This window comes from Ovis canadensis, chromosome 7 (genome assembly GCF_042477335.2).
Source record: "Ovis canadensis isolate MfBH-ARS-UI-01 breed Bighorn chromosome 7, ARS-UI_OviCan_v2, whole genome shotgun sequence".
Taxonomy (NCBI): domain Eukaryota; kingdom Metazoa; phylum Chordata; class Mammalia; order Artiodactyla; family Bovidae; genus Ovis; species Ovis canadensis.
This window is the reverse complement of record NC_091251.1, coordinates 110,375,469-110,392,820: the sequence shown is the minus strand read 5'-3', so window position 1 is coordinate 110,392,820 and position 17,352 is coordinate 110,375,469. Positions and strand designations below refer to the sequence as shown.

Here is a 17,352-nt window from a genome sequence, read left to right as displayed (position 1 = left end):
AAAACAAAAAAAAATGATTAAGAGCCTCAAAATGACAACAGCGGAGCATTAGACCAAGAGCGAGGCTCTTTTAAGTGGGGAACGCTGCATGACTGCCACACACCCATGAACACACAGCCTGGCTTGAGAACGTTTGCTCTAACCCAAACCCCAGAGCTGAACAGCACACGGTTCGGTCAAGGTTTGACTTCAGCACATAAATAGCAAATGGGAGGTTTCTGTGTGTGCTGCTCAGGCCTGCGTCCTGTGTAAACACCAGCTTTGTCTTCAGAAAGGACTCGGGCTCTTTTCTAGCCAGGGGGTGACCGGCGCTGAGCGCTGCGGCAGGCTTTCTCATTCACAGCAGAGTGTTCTCGCTAGGCTGGTCTCCTCCTGCCAAGCGTCATCAGAAGCCAGCTGGTGGAGGATCCCTGGAGGCTTCCGCTTTAGGAAGTCCACTTGTAATGCTCTGGGCTCCGTCTGCCTGACTCGCAGCTTCTCACCCCCCAGCCTTTGCTGCCCCAAGGACCCACACCCCAAGTCCCGCCATGGGCCCCCTGTGCCACCCAGCTGGTCCAGCCTGGGGCACAGGCGTTGTGTTAGTTGTCTTGGTGCTGTGGAAGTACGGTGAAGTTTCTGGGGAGAAAATAGGAAGCAGCTCTTTTTTCTCCTGGGACTTAGTTTTGCTGGAGACACAAAGTGATTTCTTCCCGCAGAAAACCCAGGCAAGGTGATAATTGCGGATCCTTACTGAATGCTTACTCTGGGCCTCCTGTTTCACTGTGGATTTAATCTCTAAAGGGTCCTCAGGCTTCACATGTAGCTCTTGAAGCTGTAAGGTAGGTGCTATTCATAGCCCCCTCATTCAGACAAGGAAAGTGAGCCAGAAAGGTAAATTGCCCAAGATCTGAGAGTTAGCAAGTGGAAGGATCAGAATAGAATTTTAACTTCCTGAGCTCTCAGGCCCTGTGACACCTTACTTCAAAGTTCTATCAAGCCTTCAGGAAGAAGGGGCAGGGAAGTCTTGAGGGCCCAGTACAAACAGAGGCAAAAATCCAGGAATGTGTCCTTCCTGTTGCCTCAGAGCAAAATTCCCAAAAGTAACTTATGCAATTTTCTTAGAGCAACAGGGTTGAGTGTCAGACTGGAGAACAGCCTCTCCATATAGTTCATCAGAGGCAGGGGACACACACAAGATACAGCATAGCTCAGAAAAGGCAATCACTTTACATCCAAAGTGAAGTGATGGCCTTAAACAGGCTATTCGAGGCTTGAAAGTGAGAGCCGCTCGGTCGTGTCTGACCCTTTGCGACCCCATAGACTATGAGTCCATGGAACTCTCTAGGCCAAAATACTGGAGTGGGTAGCTGTTCCCTTCTCAAGGAGATCTTCCCAACCCGGGAATTGAACCCAGGTCTCCCTCATTGTAGGCGGATTCTTTACCAGCTGAGCTACCAGGGAAGCCGAAGAATACTGAAGTGGGTAGCCTATCCCTTCTCTAGGAGGTCTTCCCGACCCCGGGAATGAACTGGGGTCTCCTGCATTGCAGGCAGATTCTTTACCAACTGAGCTGTCAGGGAAGCCCCTCAGTTCAGTTCAGTCACTCAGTCGTGTCCGACTCTTTGTGACTGAATGGACTGCAGCATGCCAGGCCTCTCTGTCCACCACTAACTCCTGGAGTTTACTCAGACTCATGTCCATTGAGTCGGTGACACGATCCAACCATCTCATCCTCTGTCATCCCCTTCTCCTCCTGCCTTCAGTCTTTCCCAGCATCAGGGTCTTTTCCAGTGAGTCAGTTCGTCACATCAGGTGGCCAAAGTATCCCCTATTCAAGGCTCATTTGCATATTACTTCTTGAGTGCCTGAGAGCTTTGCTCTAACTTTAGTGTCCTAGCCTTTGAAACCCAGAAGAAGGAGCCCACTGTAATAAGATCCACACTACTGCTTATACTTTGCTTTGGAAGCATACGGCCGGCTGGTTTCCCCCACATTTTCCTTGAATCCCTCCAGAACCAGGCTTGGCGATGTTAAGTGAGTCTCAGGATAACCAGGTGAAGGTGGTGGTATTGGATTGGAGCCTCCTCTTCCTGCTTTGCTCTCAGGCTCTTTAGATGATGGAAATGTCCCTTGAGCACAGTCCTGACCCAAGCGTTGGAACGGATCCTCTCTTAAAGCTGGCGGAAGGGGTGCAGCACTTGTTAAGGTTAATAAGATGCCAGCTCTGCAGATTCAAGGCCTCAGTGTGTTTCCCTTTGCCTGCAATGTGCTTCTTTCTGAGATATTCAAACTGAAAGATAATCGGCTTCTTTGACAGTAATCAGGCAATTGGGAGACAGTAAATTTATGGCCAGAGCCATAAACGTTTCCATAAATTACCAGAATATTTCCAGGTGTCACCATAATCCTCCAGGAATAGGAGCTGTATGGGCACCTTTATTCCTTTTTACCAGGGCTGTGTTAACGTAAATCAGATTATTCTGGAGGGAAATGCTGACAGAATGATTTTGTCCAAGTTCCTGAAAACACCCGAAAAAAAGTTGAGAGCCTTTTTTTTTTCACAATTAAATAAGAATCATGGTGAGTCAAAAAAAAAAAAAAAAAAGCAAGATTAGAAGGCTTACCTGAACAGTCATTTAAAAAATGGAAGCTATATAATTTAGATGATTTGTGATAAGAGGTTTGAATGATTCTGACTTGGAAAACTGAACAGGAAAATAACCGGGTGACTCAGCACCCAGAGGCTGGAAGCAAGAGTGAGTCCTCCAGGCCCACAGGAAGCTGAGCGACCGACCGGCCGTCAGCAGTATCCTTCCTGTGACGCATTCCCCGCGTGCTAATAACCATGAGCCCAATAGCTCACTTGCTGCGTGGGTTAGAGATAGACTCCCCTTCAGCTGTGTTGTGTGAAAGAATGTTAAGTTAGGTGACTAGCTAGACACTAGTTAGCGTAATGTTGCAACACTCACTGGTGTGACTACGAGTAATTTAGAGTCTCGTCTCTGTATAATGCGTGTTAATGCTATACGCCTTTTTCTTCCAGCACCACTGTCTTCAGTCCTGTCAGAGAGAGTAAGCCAAATATTCACTAGTTACTTACCTAACTGCAGAACTCTCGAGAATGCAGATGTGGTTGTTTCTGAAGCACTATTTGAAACAAGTGACTAGATCGGGCTATTAGAGGATTGTTTTGTATTTACACATCCATTCCACCACCAAACCTTTAGTTCGCACCTGAATCCAAGAATCCTTGGATTCTTGGTGCAAGAAGTGTGTGGGTCGGGGTGGGCAGGACTCCGGTGGCGTGGAGTTGCCAAGGAAGAGAAAGAGAGACCCAGGCAGAGCTCAGCATCCTGGTCCATGTGAGAAGGAGCGCTCAGCCTCTCCTCCTCCACTCCTGACAGTTTTCAGGCTTCTCATGGCAGGGTTGTATGATCCAGGGGTCCTTTCTGAATTCGTCCTAGACCACCCATCCTCCTTAATGTGGAACACCCATCACCCTAAGAAGGCAAATGCAGGAGACAGCCACAGTCCAACCCGTGGAGGGGATGGCCACAGGACGAGGCTGGATAGGAGAAGCTCTTTCCAAATCTAAAAAAGCAGTGGTAAACCCTCCTCAGGTGCCCAGTGTCCCTAAACCAGACATGCCGAAGATGTCTGATGTTTCTGAAACGGGTGGTACCATTTTCCACCAGAAACGCAATTCTAGATGACCACAGGTCTCCTAAAATGTCATCTAATGAAACACATGTCATCTTATCAGATCCTGGAAACCTGGACCCTCTTCACTGTATACAGGGAGGGAAAGAAGAGTCGCGATGGAACGATGTTCTCAGTTTTGTAGGGCCTTTAGAATGGAGCTCTCCTAAAACTCCTGAGGTTCAGGGTGGGGATGAAGCAGCCCTCTAGGAAGTCAGGTTCTTTGGTTCCGTGCTCTAATTTCTCTGCTGCTTCACCACTCTCCCTCTCTCTTTTTAATATTTCTCACCAGGGTATGGGAATATTGCTCCAAGCACTGAAGGAGGCAAAATCTTTTGTATTTTATATGCCATCTTTGGAATCCCACTCTTTGGTTTCTTATTGGCTGGAATTGGAGACCAACTTGGAACCATCTTTGGGAAAAGCATTGCAAGAGTGGAGAAGGTCTTTCGAGTGAGTACTGTGTCTGTTTAAACCCTAACCTCTGTGATCCAATTGGCTTTAGCCTGACTGGATCCAGAGGAAATTACCAGGGACTCATGCTGCCATTCTGATTTTCAATGGGGTAGTTCAATGTTGTGGTCATATTTTTAAATTTCGACCCATGGTAGTCACAGGTACGGTTCCTAATTCTTGTCTCTTGTCAGGAATCACAACACAAGAGGGTTAAGTGTGGATTTTCCAACACATATTTAGGAGGCATGTGGCATACTCAGCTTCTTGTTAAAGAAGGAAGATGTGTTTTTTAGTGTACTGGCAATAAAGTGGTGCTCAGGCGCTCAGTTGTGTCCAACTCTTTGCGACCCCATGGACTATAGCCTGCCAGGCTCCTCCGTCTATGGGATTCTCTAGGCAAGAACACTGGAGTCGGTTGCCATTTCCTTCTCCAGGGGATCTTCCTGAACCAGGGATCAAACCCGCATCTCCTGCGCCTCTTGCACTGGCAGGCAGATTCTTTACCGATGTGCCACCTGGGAAGCCTGGCAATAAAGTAGAGAATTAGAAGCCCATCCGTTTTGTTGCTGGAGCGCCTTCTCTCTGTTTTATTTCCAAGCCTGGCGTCTTAGGCTGATCCTGGCTTCTACGACCTCTCCCAGACGCCTGCAGTTTCCAGATGTTGCTTTGTGTTTTGCCTCTGTCTCCTCATGGCCCTTTCCTCTCCTCCCGCAGCTGAGTGCTCCCTCAGCAATAGTCTGCTCACATACTAACTCATACTAAGGTGTTGATGATTGCTATTGCCTTAGTGAGTTTTTCTTTTTGAGAATACTCACCTTGAAACAAGGGACAGAAGCCTCAGTGCAAGGGATTTGTTTACTAGAGGTGGCATTCCTAGTATCAGTGCCAGGCATGTGGACTGGGGTTTCCACTGCCCTTTAGCTCATACCTGATCATGTAGTTTAACAGAACACTTGTTTCGGAGTAAGATCATTTCTGCTCTCTTTCTCATCTCTTTACCTAATTCTCAAGTCTTTCAAACTGCCTTCAGGGAATTATTTCTTATGATGCCTTCGTATTTAAAAATGACAATTTGAGCTCTTTATCAGAATCTGGAAATGATGGGCAGAAATAGGTCAGTGATCCGTTCTAAGGCTGCGCTTGTTTTCCTCTCTGAGACAAGAAATCATGACATAAACTTCTCTTTAGAAGAATGTAAGGGAGTGCGCCCCTTGAGCAGTTTCATAAATTCTTACTGAGCTGAGTGGAGGAACGAGGCACTAGAACTGGCTTGGAGATGTCTTCTGTAAGCTCAGGGACTTTGGATGAGCTGCCTCAGTTTGCATGTGTGCTTGCTAACTCGCTTCAGTCATGTCTGACTCTTTGCCACCCCATGGACTGCAGCCTGCCAGCCTCCTCTGTCCATGGGGATTCTCCAGGCAAGAATACTGGAGTGGATTGCCATGCCCTCCTCCAGCGGATCTTCCAGACCCAGGGATCAAACTTATGTCTCCTGCACTGCAGGCGGATTATTTACCACTGAGCCACCGTGGAAGCCCTTGCCTCAGTTTACTCATCTGCAAAATGGGGTGGAATTCGAATTTACTTTGTAAGGTCTTGGTGATGGTGAAATGGAATAATGTATGGAAAAGAGCTTGGCACAGGGCCGGACACAGAGTTCAGTGCCGCTGAGTGTTTGTCTCCTGAAGGGGGCACTTGTTGGCAAGCAGGCCGCCCGTTAGAATTTCATGAGTGGCTCGGTGACATGGGGGTCTTCCTGGAACGTTCCACAACCTTTGGTCTGAGTTGCTGACTGGCCAGCCAGCCTCATTAGAGTGTGCACCTGGGCTCCGTGGTCACCATGGAAACCATCAGATGCTCTGGTCTTCCTACCAGACATGGCAACCTTGTTTCCAAGGGCTGTTTTGAACTTCTCAAAGGTGGCCTGTTAGCCATGGCCTCATGGCATCTGAGTTAGGGGAAAATGAATCTGGTGGCTTGAACACTCAGAAGAACAGAATTCAAGTGGAGAAATGTCTGATCTGGTGTTTTTATTTTTATATCGCTTTTCTAGATCTGAGTTTATTTGTGGAAAGGAAAGATCAGACTGCAAGCTTTTGAAATTCCCCCTTAGCAAAAATAAAATTTGGAAACTGTATTCTAAATGAGGGAAGAGGTTGCAATCATTTTGACGGCATCTGCTCCTGAATTTGGGGACTTAGTTCCCCTAATGAATTTCTTACTGCAAGTAGAGAGGACGGTTCTCCTTCCCCTTAAAGCTGCATCTCAAATGGATCATTACCAGGACTCTGGGACAGAGCCTTCAGAATCTCATGTTTCATTTTATGCTGATGGCCTTCTCACTTCCTTGCTGTGCCATCAAAGATCGGGAGCCTTTCAGGAAGGAGCTGGCGGTATATTACTGAATTGGCAGCACACGATGTATGCCTTTGCAGAACATTGGAAGGTGCTGTGGATGGGTGTCTGAGTTCCAGGAAGACTATGAGCATGCTTCCTCAATCTACAAACAAGTGATTCTGCCTCAGGTCGCTTGCTGTGTGCACTTTTGGTGGAAAGTCTCAAAGCTTGGCTATTCATTTGAGCTACATCTAAAAGGCCACTTACTCTCGAAGAGTGGAAGTGCTGGTCGCTCAGTCGTGTCTGACTCTTTGCGATCCCATGGACTGCAACCTGCCAGGCTCCTCGGTCCATGGGATTTCCCAGGCAGGGCTGCTGGAGTTTGGCAGCCATTTGTTTCTCCAGGGGATCTTCCCTGCCCAGGGGTTGAACCTGGGTCTCCCGCACTGCACGTGGATTCTTTGCCATCTGAGCCACCAGGGAAGCCCACTTTGAGAACTGAAAATTGTATAAAGCAGCAAAGCTTGGGGGTGTGAAGTTTTGGTTCCCACGAGGGTGACCTATTTAGTTTTCACTTCTTGGTGATGTAGCCTTTTCCTTCACCTGTGGAAACAGAGGATTTTTAGTGGAGTAAAGGTAAGATATACAATCTAGGAGCCTAGATTCTGAGGTGACATGGTTTGGAGTCTTTTATCCCATTCCAGGTCTGAGCCTCATTTTAAAGAACTGTTGAGAGTTATTGTATTAACATTATGTAGAAATGCCAAAAGTATTCTTAAATATCCGACTGTTGGGGGTTTTATGGGGTGAATAAATGAAAACTCTTCCTTCCCCCTCTGGCGTTATGAACTAATTGAGAAATAGACACAGAAGTCAGATGGAGATTAAAAGGCCAGCTTTCGTGCTAATAAGCTTATCAGAGAATGTGGTTTTAGCTTTGATGCCAGGAGGACTTACTAACCATTTTCACCCTGATTTAGAAGGATTTCCATGCCCTATTAGTTTTATATCGCCGTGTAATGGATTAATGGGCACTTAAGGCAGCACTGGTTTATCACATCATTGTTGTGTAGGTAAGACATCAGGATGGGCTTGGCAAAGGTTCTTGATCAGGATATCAAAGGCTAAAAAGTCAGAGTGTCGACCAGGACTGTGTTCTGGATCTGGGGAAGAGTCTGCCTACACACTCATTCAAGTCTTGGCAAAGCATAAGTTCCCTGTGGTTATAGGGCTGAGACTTCAGTTTCCTTGCTGGTCATAGGGTGGGGGCCATTCTCACCTCCGAGGTGGCATACCTCCCTTGGCACAGGTCCCCTCATCTGTGAAAACAGCATGGACCCCTTCTTCTATCTCAGTGACTTCCCCTCTGCACTCTCCTGTCAGCTGGAGAAAGCACTGTGGATTAAGAGCTCACGTGATTAGATGTGCGTGTGTGTTAGTTGCTCAGTTATGTCCTCCTCTTTGTAACCCCACGGACTGTAGCCTGCCAGGCTTCTCTGTCCATGGAATTCTTCAGGCACGAATACTGGGGTGGGTCACCATTCCCTTTTCCAGGGACTCTTCCCAACCCAGGGATCGAACCCCGGTTCTTCTGCACTGCAGGCAGATTCTTTACCATCTGAGCCAGCAGAGAAGCCCACAGTTGGATGAGAGATGAGATATCTCACCTTATCTCTGAAGGTCAGCTGTGCCGTGTAAGCTAAGTCACGGGAGTGATTGCTCATCGTGGTCCAGGTTCTGGGGCTCGGGGTGCCGTGTCTCTGGCCATTTCAGAGACCCTGCCCCCCACCCCATCTTGGTCTTTGGTGGCACAGGCCTTCTTGGTGAGGGCAGGGTCTGCTCTACTCGCTACACCAGAGAGAGCGAAGCAGTGCAGTTCCCTTGAAGAAAGGTTTCAAACAAAAGAAATCTTTGAAGAAGGTTTCAAACAAGAGAGAAAAGGGGCCGAGCCGAGCCGAGGGAACTCAGTCCCTTCAGCCGAGTCCACCGGGCGAGGGAACTTAGTGCCCCCCACCGAGCCTGCCTGATGAGGGCACTCGGTCCCTTCTGCCGAGCCCACCAGGTGAGGGGACCCGGTGCCCGCTGCCGAGCCCGCTGGGTGAGCCCCTGCCCAGCTGCATGTGGCACGAGGAGGCACAGGAATGTTACCCTGGCTGGCGTTCTGTGTGGAACGCGAGGCCAGGAAAATGGGCCTTGCCCCCATGCCGATTTACAGAGCGTTAAGAATTCGACACAGCTTTCATAGGGAGAATCCTGGAGCGAGGTTGCTTCAGGCTTCAGGCATCCTTTCCCAGTAACACGCTAAGGATTCTGGTGCGAGTTCCAGAGTGTGGATTTTTTTCCCCGTATGGAATTCTCTGACACCACCTCGATGTCGTTCAATTCAACTCCAGTCTGGCACTGTCTGCCTGGAATCGGCATCAGGTCCCACAGGCCTGCTCAGCATGTTAGATGGAGCAAGTCCAGCTTCTTTCTGTGTTTCTGATGAGTGGAGGTTCATGAATCAGAGGTTCCCCCCAACCCCTTCCTTCCTTGGGTTCAGATAGTTTGTTAAAGTGGCTCAGAGAACTCAGGAGGCCCACTTACTCACTAGACAACTGCTTTATCACCAGGAGTGTTTAAGGGTGTGGATCAAAAGTGAGACGCAGAGCTACACAGTGCAAGGCCCCAAAGCAGCAGTGCTTCCCCAGGGGATCTGGGGCCTGGCCTGCTGGCATGTGCAGTGATCTGGTTTACCAACCTGGAAGCCTTCTGTATCTCCTCCATTTTGAATTTTTATGGCGGCTTCATCCCATGGGTGTGATTGATTGAGTCGTTGGCCATTGGTGATTGATTCAATTTCCAGCCCCTCTCCCAGCCCTACTGGAAATTAGGGGTTGGGGGTGCAGTGAGGGTGTGGCTGAAAGTTTGGCACTCTGTTCCTGGTTGGTTTCTGGTTTCCCTGGTAACCAACTCCCATCCTTAGATGACCCCAAAGCCACTTCATTAATGTAACAGAAGCTTTATGGCTCTTGGGAAATTCCAGGGGTGTTAGGAGCCCTGTGCCAGGAAAGTAAAAGTGAAATTGAAGTCGTTCAGTCGTGTCCAACTCTTTGCGACCCCATAGACTGTGGCCTGCTGGGCTCCTCCATCCGTCCATGGGATTTTCCAGGCAAGAGTACTGGAGTGGGTTGCCATTTCCTTCTCCAGGGGGATCTTTCCGACCCAGGGATTGAACCCGGGCCTCCCGCATTGTAGGCAGATGCTTATACCATCTGAGCCACCAGGGACGGTCCATAAGACCGTGACCAAATACATCTTTCTTATTCTGAATCACAGTATTATACACATATACCCAGGCTTGCTCTCTTTCTGCTCTAGTTTCCTTGGCACATTAGCTTTTCATCCACAGACTTATTACCGCATGGTCTGCAAGATGGCTGCCTCAGGACCAGATGGCACGTTTTCACTCAATCACATCTAAAAATTTATTTTTTGAGGTATAGTCAATATTGTTGTTTAGTCGCTAAGGTGTGTCTGACTCTGCGACCCCCCGCCAGGCTCCTCTGTCCATGGGGTTTTCCATGCAGGAATACTGGACTGGGTTGTCACTTCCCTCTCTGGGGGATCTTCCTGACCCAGGGATCAAACCCATGTCTCCTGCATTGCAGGTAGATTCTTTACCACTGAGCCACCTGGGAAGCCTGTCAGAGGAGGTTAGTTTACGTACGATGGTCACAAACACCAGCAGCTTACTCTTACCCACTCCGAGGCTGCTGCCACCTGGGCGTTTCTCCAGACGTGAGGGTTTTTTTAGGGGAACAGACAGGACATTGCTCTTCAGAGCTTTGGCCTCCAGTCACAACCCTGCCCCACCCAGTGGAAGAGGGCCTGGAACGCACTGCTTGATCTCCAGGAAGGCGAGGGGGTAGCTAAATTGATGAGTCATGTCATGTGCAGATTCCCCCGGACTACCTGTTGGCTCCATAGGATGACAGGCATCCCTGGGATTTAGATGCAGGTGGCCTACGACTTGCTCTTTGGGGACCACATCTCTAGTGATGCTCATATTGCATCCAGCAAAGATGGAGCCCGTGATTTGTTAAGTGACTTGCCTAAAACCACAAAGAGCTGAGTGAGTGAGCCTGGACTTGGGACGATTTGTAAATATTTATATAACATAAGGAAAGCCTGGCGGTTCAGCGGTAAAGAATCCGCCTGCCAATGCAGGAGACATGGGTTCCATCCCTGGGTGGGGAAGTTCCCCTGGAGAAGGAAATGGCAACCCACTCCAGTATTCTTGCCTGGAGAATCCCACGGACAGAGGAGCCTGGCGGGCTGCCGTCCATGGGGCTACAAAAGAGCCGACCACGACTGAGCCACTAAACAACGACACGCAGAGTAAAAGTAACTCTTCCTCGGTTTCCAGCAGGAAATCTGAGCAGTTAGCAAGGAAGGATAATTACTTGGGATTGAGCAGGGCTGACCTTGGTTCCAAAGGAGCTTTTGGAAGTGGGCAGCCTTTCCCTTCTCAGAGGTGGGCTGGCTCTTGCTGGGCTGGGCTGACTATCACTTGATAGGACGCTGTAGGAAACTTGGTCAGATTTTGGACTGGATCTCATTTTCTTGCTCTGAGTTGGACTTTGGCCTCTGGTAAAGAGCAACTGCCTCTTTTCATCTGGCGGATCCGCTGGCTTTCTGATAGTGCCTCTAAAACCAAGGGACACTTTTCTTCTTTGGCCTTTCCCTCCCAAGGAAACAGCAAAAATGTTTACTTGTCTTTGGAACCAAAGGAACTTGGCTGTAGCTGACAAATAATGTTACCCTAGGCTTATCAGTATTGGAGAAGGAAATGGCAACCCACTGCAGTGTTCTTGCCTGGAGAATCCCAGGGACGGTGGAGCCTGATGGGCTGCCGTCTATGGGGTCGCACAGAGTCGGACACGACTGAAGTGACTTAGCAGCAGCAGCAGGAATAATTTAGGAGAAGGCAGTGGCACCCCATTCCAGTACTCTTGCCTGAAAAATCCCATGGACGGAGGAGCCTGGTGGGCTGCAGTCCATGGGGTCGCTAAGAGTCTGACATGACTGAGCGACTTCACTTTCCCTTTTCACTTTCATGCATTGGAGAAGGAAATGGCAACCCATTCCAGTGTTTTTGCCTGGAGAATCCCAGGGACGGGGGAGCCTTGTGGCTACCGTCTATGGGGTCGCACAGAGTCGGACACGAGTGAAGCGACTTAGCAGCAGCTTAGCAGCAGGCTTATCAATGCGGTGATCACTTGGGGACTTTCTCAGAGGTTAAAGCGTCTGCCTGCAATGCGGGAGACTTGGGTTCGATCCCTGGGTTGGGAAGATCCCCTGCGGGAGACTTGGGTTCGATCCCTGGGTTGGGAAGATCCCCTGCAGAAGGAAATGGCAACCCACTCCAGTATTCTTGCCTGGAGAATCCCATGGATGGAGGAGCCTGGTGGGCTACAGTCTAAGGGGTCACAAAGAGTCGGACACGACTGGGCAGGACTTTAGAACCTGCTAAATGCTTAAGACACGGTGATGACAGTCTCAGGCTGGCAATGATGTTCAGTTTGTGGGCAAATTAGTTACTTTGGGTTGGAGAAAAGGGCTGGTGGTGAAAGCCAAGGGCTCCAGAGACCTCTGCCGTGTGCCTGGAATGAATCAAGGAAGGGTTTTAAAGAGCGCCTTTGGCAGGAGGGCTTTTGTTTCTCTCCGGGTGTCTTTGAGCTAGTCCCCACAGCAGTGGGGTGATCAAAATAATTATTATTTCAAGAAGATAAAAGCTCTTGTTTTGGGAACTGCATGTTATTCTCAGCTCTGTGGCTTCAACTATGATCTCCAGCTCTTAGCATTACTGGTGAAGGTCACTGGGGTACTAGTCATGCGCACCAGCATCTTGCCTGAATAGTCAGGGGAGCGGGGGAGGGCCAGATGGTGGGCTGAGAGTGCCTGACGGTGTGTGGGTGTTTGTGTGTGTGAACGTGTGTCTGTCCGCCTCTGTGACATGCCTGTACTAGTGCATACCAGGTGCACAGTGCAGTCCTGGGAAATAACCCAGTGGGACTGATGTTACACGCATGCAGTGCTCCGCAGTGCTTAGTTGCTCAGTCGTGTCCGACTCTTTGTGACCCCGTGGACTGCAGCTTGCCAGGCTCCTCTGTCCAAGGGATTCTCCAGGCCAGAGTACTGGACTGAGTTGCCATTCCCTCCCGCAGGGTATCTTCCCAGCTTAGGGAAGGTCCCCCACATTGCAGGCAGGTTCTTCCCTGTCTGAGCCACCTGTTACATGGATTTTGATCAGAGAGAAGACCCTGGTTTTAATGTGAACCGTTTGCTTTCTTACTTTTCCTAAGGGGCTGGAAGGGGATGGGAGCTAAATGTTTTCTGAGATTTGTTGATTTACTTACGGATGCCCTAGGTCATTGCTGCCTTTCTCTAGCTGTGGCGGGCGGGGCTGCTCTCCGCTGCGGTGCCCGGGCTTCTCATTGCGGTGGCTTCTCTTGCTGCAGACCAGGGGCTTCAAAGCGTGTGTGGCTCACGGGCTTGGTTGCTCTGCAGCATGTGGGATCTTTCTGGACTTGGGATCAAATCAGTGTCTCCTGCATTGACGGGCGGACTCTTTACCCACCGGGGAAATGCTGGTAACTGTTTTTAAATGCAGAGAAGGCATATATTTTTAAAGCTTTCTTGATTAGGTTCAGAAGAGCTGAAATCATTTAAGAATATTGTCCCTAATGTTCACTGGGCACAAACTATATAAGTGACACCCACCAAACAGACTACACAGCATCCCTTAATGACAGCTGTGACACAGTTTGTCCATGACGAAAGAAAGTGAAAGTCGCTCAGTTGGGTCCGACTCTTTGCAACCCCATGGACTGTACAGTCTATGGAATTCTCCAGGCCAGAATACTGGAGTGGGTAGCCGTTCCCTTCTCCAGGGGATCTTCCCAACCCAGGGATCGAACCCAGGTCTCCTGCACTGCAGGCAGATACTCTGCTGGCTGAGCTACCAGGAAAGCCCTTGTCCATGATGGTTGGATGGTCCTTCTTTTCTCCCTTCCTCTGATGCAGTCTTGCCCAGCCTCAGCTCTGTGGACATTTGGGCTGGAGATTGTCTTGAGATCTGTTCTGTGCACTGTGGGTTGTTTAGCAGCTTCCCCGGCTTCCCTAGATGGCAGGATCATCAGTGTCTCCCGTGTGAGAGCCAATAATGTATCCAGACATTATTAAATGTCTCCTCGAGGGCAAAACTGTCCCAGTTAAGAAACTTGACTCTGCTGGATTTAAGGGATCAGTTGTGCCACAAGCCCCAAGGGGCACGTCCTGGTCCCCTGGCTGAAGCTTCCTCACAAGCTCCTCAGGGCCAGTGCTGTTGCCGCTCAGAATTCTCTTCTCTCAGACGGGTCCTTAAAGAGGGCTTTAGAAACTGTGTACTCTGCAAATGAGATTGTTGTCTGTGTGCTGAGTCATGTCTGACTCTTTGAGACCCCAGGTGCTGTAGCCTGCCAGGCTCCCCTGTCCATGGGATTCTCCAGGCAAGAATACTGGAGTGGGTTGCCATGCCCTCCTCCAGGGAATCTTCTCAACCCAGGGATTGAACCCAGGTCTCCTGCTTGGCAGGTGGGCTCTTTACCACTGGCATCACCTGGTAAGCCCAGAAATAAGATCATTCTAGCTAATAAGGGAACATGCCTGGAGGCTTGATTCTGATGATATACCCAAAGATAGTTGGTTCCACTATTCTTCAATAGCAGACCATCTTAGCACTATCTCTAGCTAGCCCACCGGGGATTAATCTAATGTATGATTTTTCCTCTTTCTTGTCAATCTTTTATAACTGGCCAGTGTCCCTTAGGTGTCTCCTGTTGCCATCTGAGATGAATATTTTAATGGCCTTTAAGATGCATCTTCCCAGTTTCTGAAAACAGCAAGACTATCAAAGTGCCTAAAATATAACTACTTAAAATACTGCCTGGATAATGTTTACCTTTTAAACATTTTTAAGGTAGCTTTAACAGAGTCTCTTTTTGTCTTTCTGGCAAGCTTTGATCACAGGAAGCTTCTGGGAATCTGACTGCTACTTTGGGATGGGCATTCACTTACAAACTTCTGTATGCAAGGATCTTTGTAGGGAGACTTGTCATTTGTCCACTGGGATTTGGTTGAGGTAGGCTGAGTATTGTGGGACTCAGAATGGAAGTCTGGAAATAAGATATGCATGTGTTTTGAGAATTTACTGTATGCTGGACACTGGGTTGTGGGCTTTACCTAGAGTATGCTCTCAAGGTCTCAGACTAAGCTCTATGGTTTCTCCAGTAGTCATATATGGATGTCAGAGTTAGACCATAAGGAAAGCTGAGCACTGAAGAATTGATGCTTTTGAACTGTGGTGTTGGAGAAGACTCTTGAGAGTCCTTTGGACTGCAAGGATATCAATCAGTCCTGAATATTCATTGGAAGGATAGATGCTGAAGCTCCAATACTTTGGCCAACTGATGCAAAGAACTGACTCACTGGAAAAGACCCTGATGCTGGGAAAGGTTGAAGGCAGGAGAAGGGAACGACAGAGGATGAGACGGTTGGGTGGCATCGCTGACGTGATGGACATGAGTTTGAGCAGGCTCCCGGAGTTGGTGATAGACAGGGAATTCTGGCGTGCTGCAGTCCATGGGGTTGCAAAGAGTCAGACATGAGTGAGTGACTGAACTGAACTGAAGCTCTCAAGGGACCATTCTTACCTTCTTAATTGTGAGATTGGAAAGCTTGAACTGGTTCTGTGAGCTCTCCAGGATCACTCAGTCTATAAGTGACAACAGAGATTCCAAACCAAATCTCCCATCCCAATGAGCACACGTAGACTTCGCTTTCCCACCATCCTTCCTTCCCTCTTTCTCTTGTAAGGCAGGGATAGTGTCTGATGGTTCAGAAGAGTCTTTCATGAAAGCTTTAGTAAGACCTGGGGACATACAAAGATGGCTAGTTGAGAAAAAACCTTAATATTGGCCCTGTCTTTATCTACAATCAAAGGGTTTTGGTTTTCCAGCTGTATCTCATCTGTGGACACTTTGAATTGGCCTGTTGTCTCAGATTCTTCTCTCTGCACTGGCTCTAGCTCCCGAACCTGGCTCTTTGTTGTCAGACATCTCTTGCTTGGCGTTCTCTTCTCCTGCAGATTAATCTAGGGCTGAAGCCCCCTTGCTCGTGTCTGCTGTGTGATTAATGCGGAGGTGAACTTGTAGAAGAGGGCCTTGTACTGTCCTGGCGGCTGACTGGTCTGGGCCCGCCTCTGCAAGCGGGGTTGCCAGGCAGACTACATTCCCCGCTCTTCCATTCATTTCTGTCCTGTGTGCGACCCACTCGATGTTGGCAGTAAGAGGAACACACAGCTCTAAGCCCAGCTTCTTGGCAGCTGGTCTTGTCTTCTTAAGGCAACTCTCCTTTTTCTGGATTCAGCAGATTGCCTCAGTGGTTTTGAGAAGCTGGGGGTTTGAGGGCATTAATGTCAAGATTTTGATTCCCACTGGGGATTTAACTCAGTCTTAAACTCATGGAAGGGCTTCCCTGATGGCTCAGTGGTAAAGAATCGGCCTGCAAATGCAGGAGACGCAGGAGACATGGGTTCGATCCCTGGTTTGGGAAAGTTCCCTGGAGAGGGAAATGGCAGCCCCCTCCAGTACTCTTGCCTGGAGAATCCCATGGACAGAGGAGCCTGGTGGGCTATCGTCCATGTGGTCGCTGAAGAGTCAGACATGACTTAGTGACCAAATAACAAGGACAAACTCCAGGAGAGTGGTGGAAGAAGCTCTTCCTAAACCACCCTCCGACTGAGGAAAGTCTCTGGAATATTTGTATGGGTATTCCTTACCTGCTGGGTCAAGCTCATGAAAGAGATGGCTGCCTCCTAGAATCCCAGGGATGTGGGGAAGAAAACTTTATATTATTTGTTTATTTTCTTGGCCAAGTCACGCAGCATGTGGGATCCTAGTTCCCCGACCAAGCATCGAACCTGGCCCCCCCCGCCCCCGCATTGCATGCATGGAGTCTTAACCTCTGGGCCACCAGGAAAGTCCCACAGAAACATTTTATATCTTTGCATTTTGAAAGTACTGACAGTCCAGTAGTGCCTTAGTGTGTATGGTAACTGGTTTTTAAAACTTCCAGGCACTTCTGAGTTATGAATTTAATCCAAGAATTTTATCAGTACTCATATTTTTATTAGTATCATAAAAGCAGCCTAATAGATGGATGATTTCCCATGTTCACCCTTCATCACCAATTTTCACAGGATGGTTTGGGTCTTTGGAGGACATTTATATAGTAGAATAATAATCCTTTACCCCATGGAATTCTCCTCTTTTTTAATATTACATTTATCAATATTAAAAAAAAACACATTTTTTTCTTTTACACTTAGCCTCATGCTAGTTCTGTGAACCAAGCAAGTAATAAAACACTCTAGAATAGCCTCTGACAAGTTGTTGTTCAGTCACCAAGTCATGTCTGACTCTTTACAACCCCGTGGACTGCAGCACGCCAGGCTTCTCTGTCCCTCACTACCTCCCGGAGTTTGCCCAAGTTCATGTCCATGGAATCGGTGATGCCATCCTACCATCTCATCCTCTGTTGCCCTCTTCTCCTTCTGGCTTCAGTCTTTCACAGCATCAGGGTCTCTGACAAATTAGGCTCCTAAAAATTGAGGGATGCCATGGTTGACCTGAGTCTGCCCAGTGCAGAGCAGGGTGTGTGGTCTGTGACTGGTATGTCAGTAGTCATTGATAAATTCCAAGCCACTTCTGAACTTCTTGTTTTAGGAGAGGGAGAGTGTTTAGGATACGTCATTACTGAGAGGTGTGCCGGTGCTTTGAACTTAACCCCAAAGAGGCT

General features: G+C 48.6%; 1 protein-coding gene across 1 annotated transcript in view; it reads left to right on the top strand.

Annotated features, from left to right (window-relative positions):
• Window positions 1-17,352, top strand: part of KCNK10 (potassium two pore domain channel subfamily K member 10) — a 157,391-nt gene that overhangs the window by 108,800 nt on the left and 31,239 nt on the right. The window contains exon 4 of the mRNA XM_069597206.1: window positions 3,971-4,131. Coding sequence (XP_069453307.1) covers window positions 3,971-4,131 — 161 coding nt within the window. The remainder of the gene's footprint in view (window positions 1-3,970; window positions 4,132-17,352) is intronic.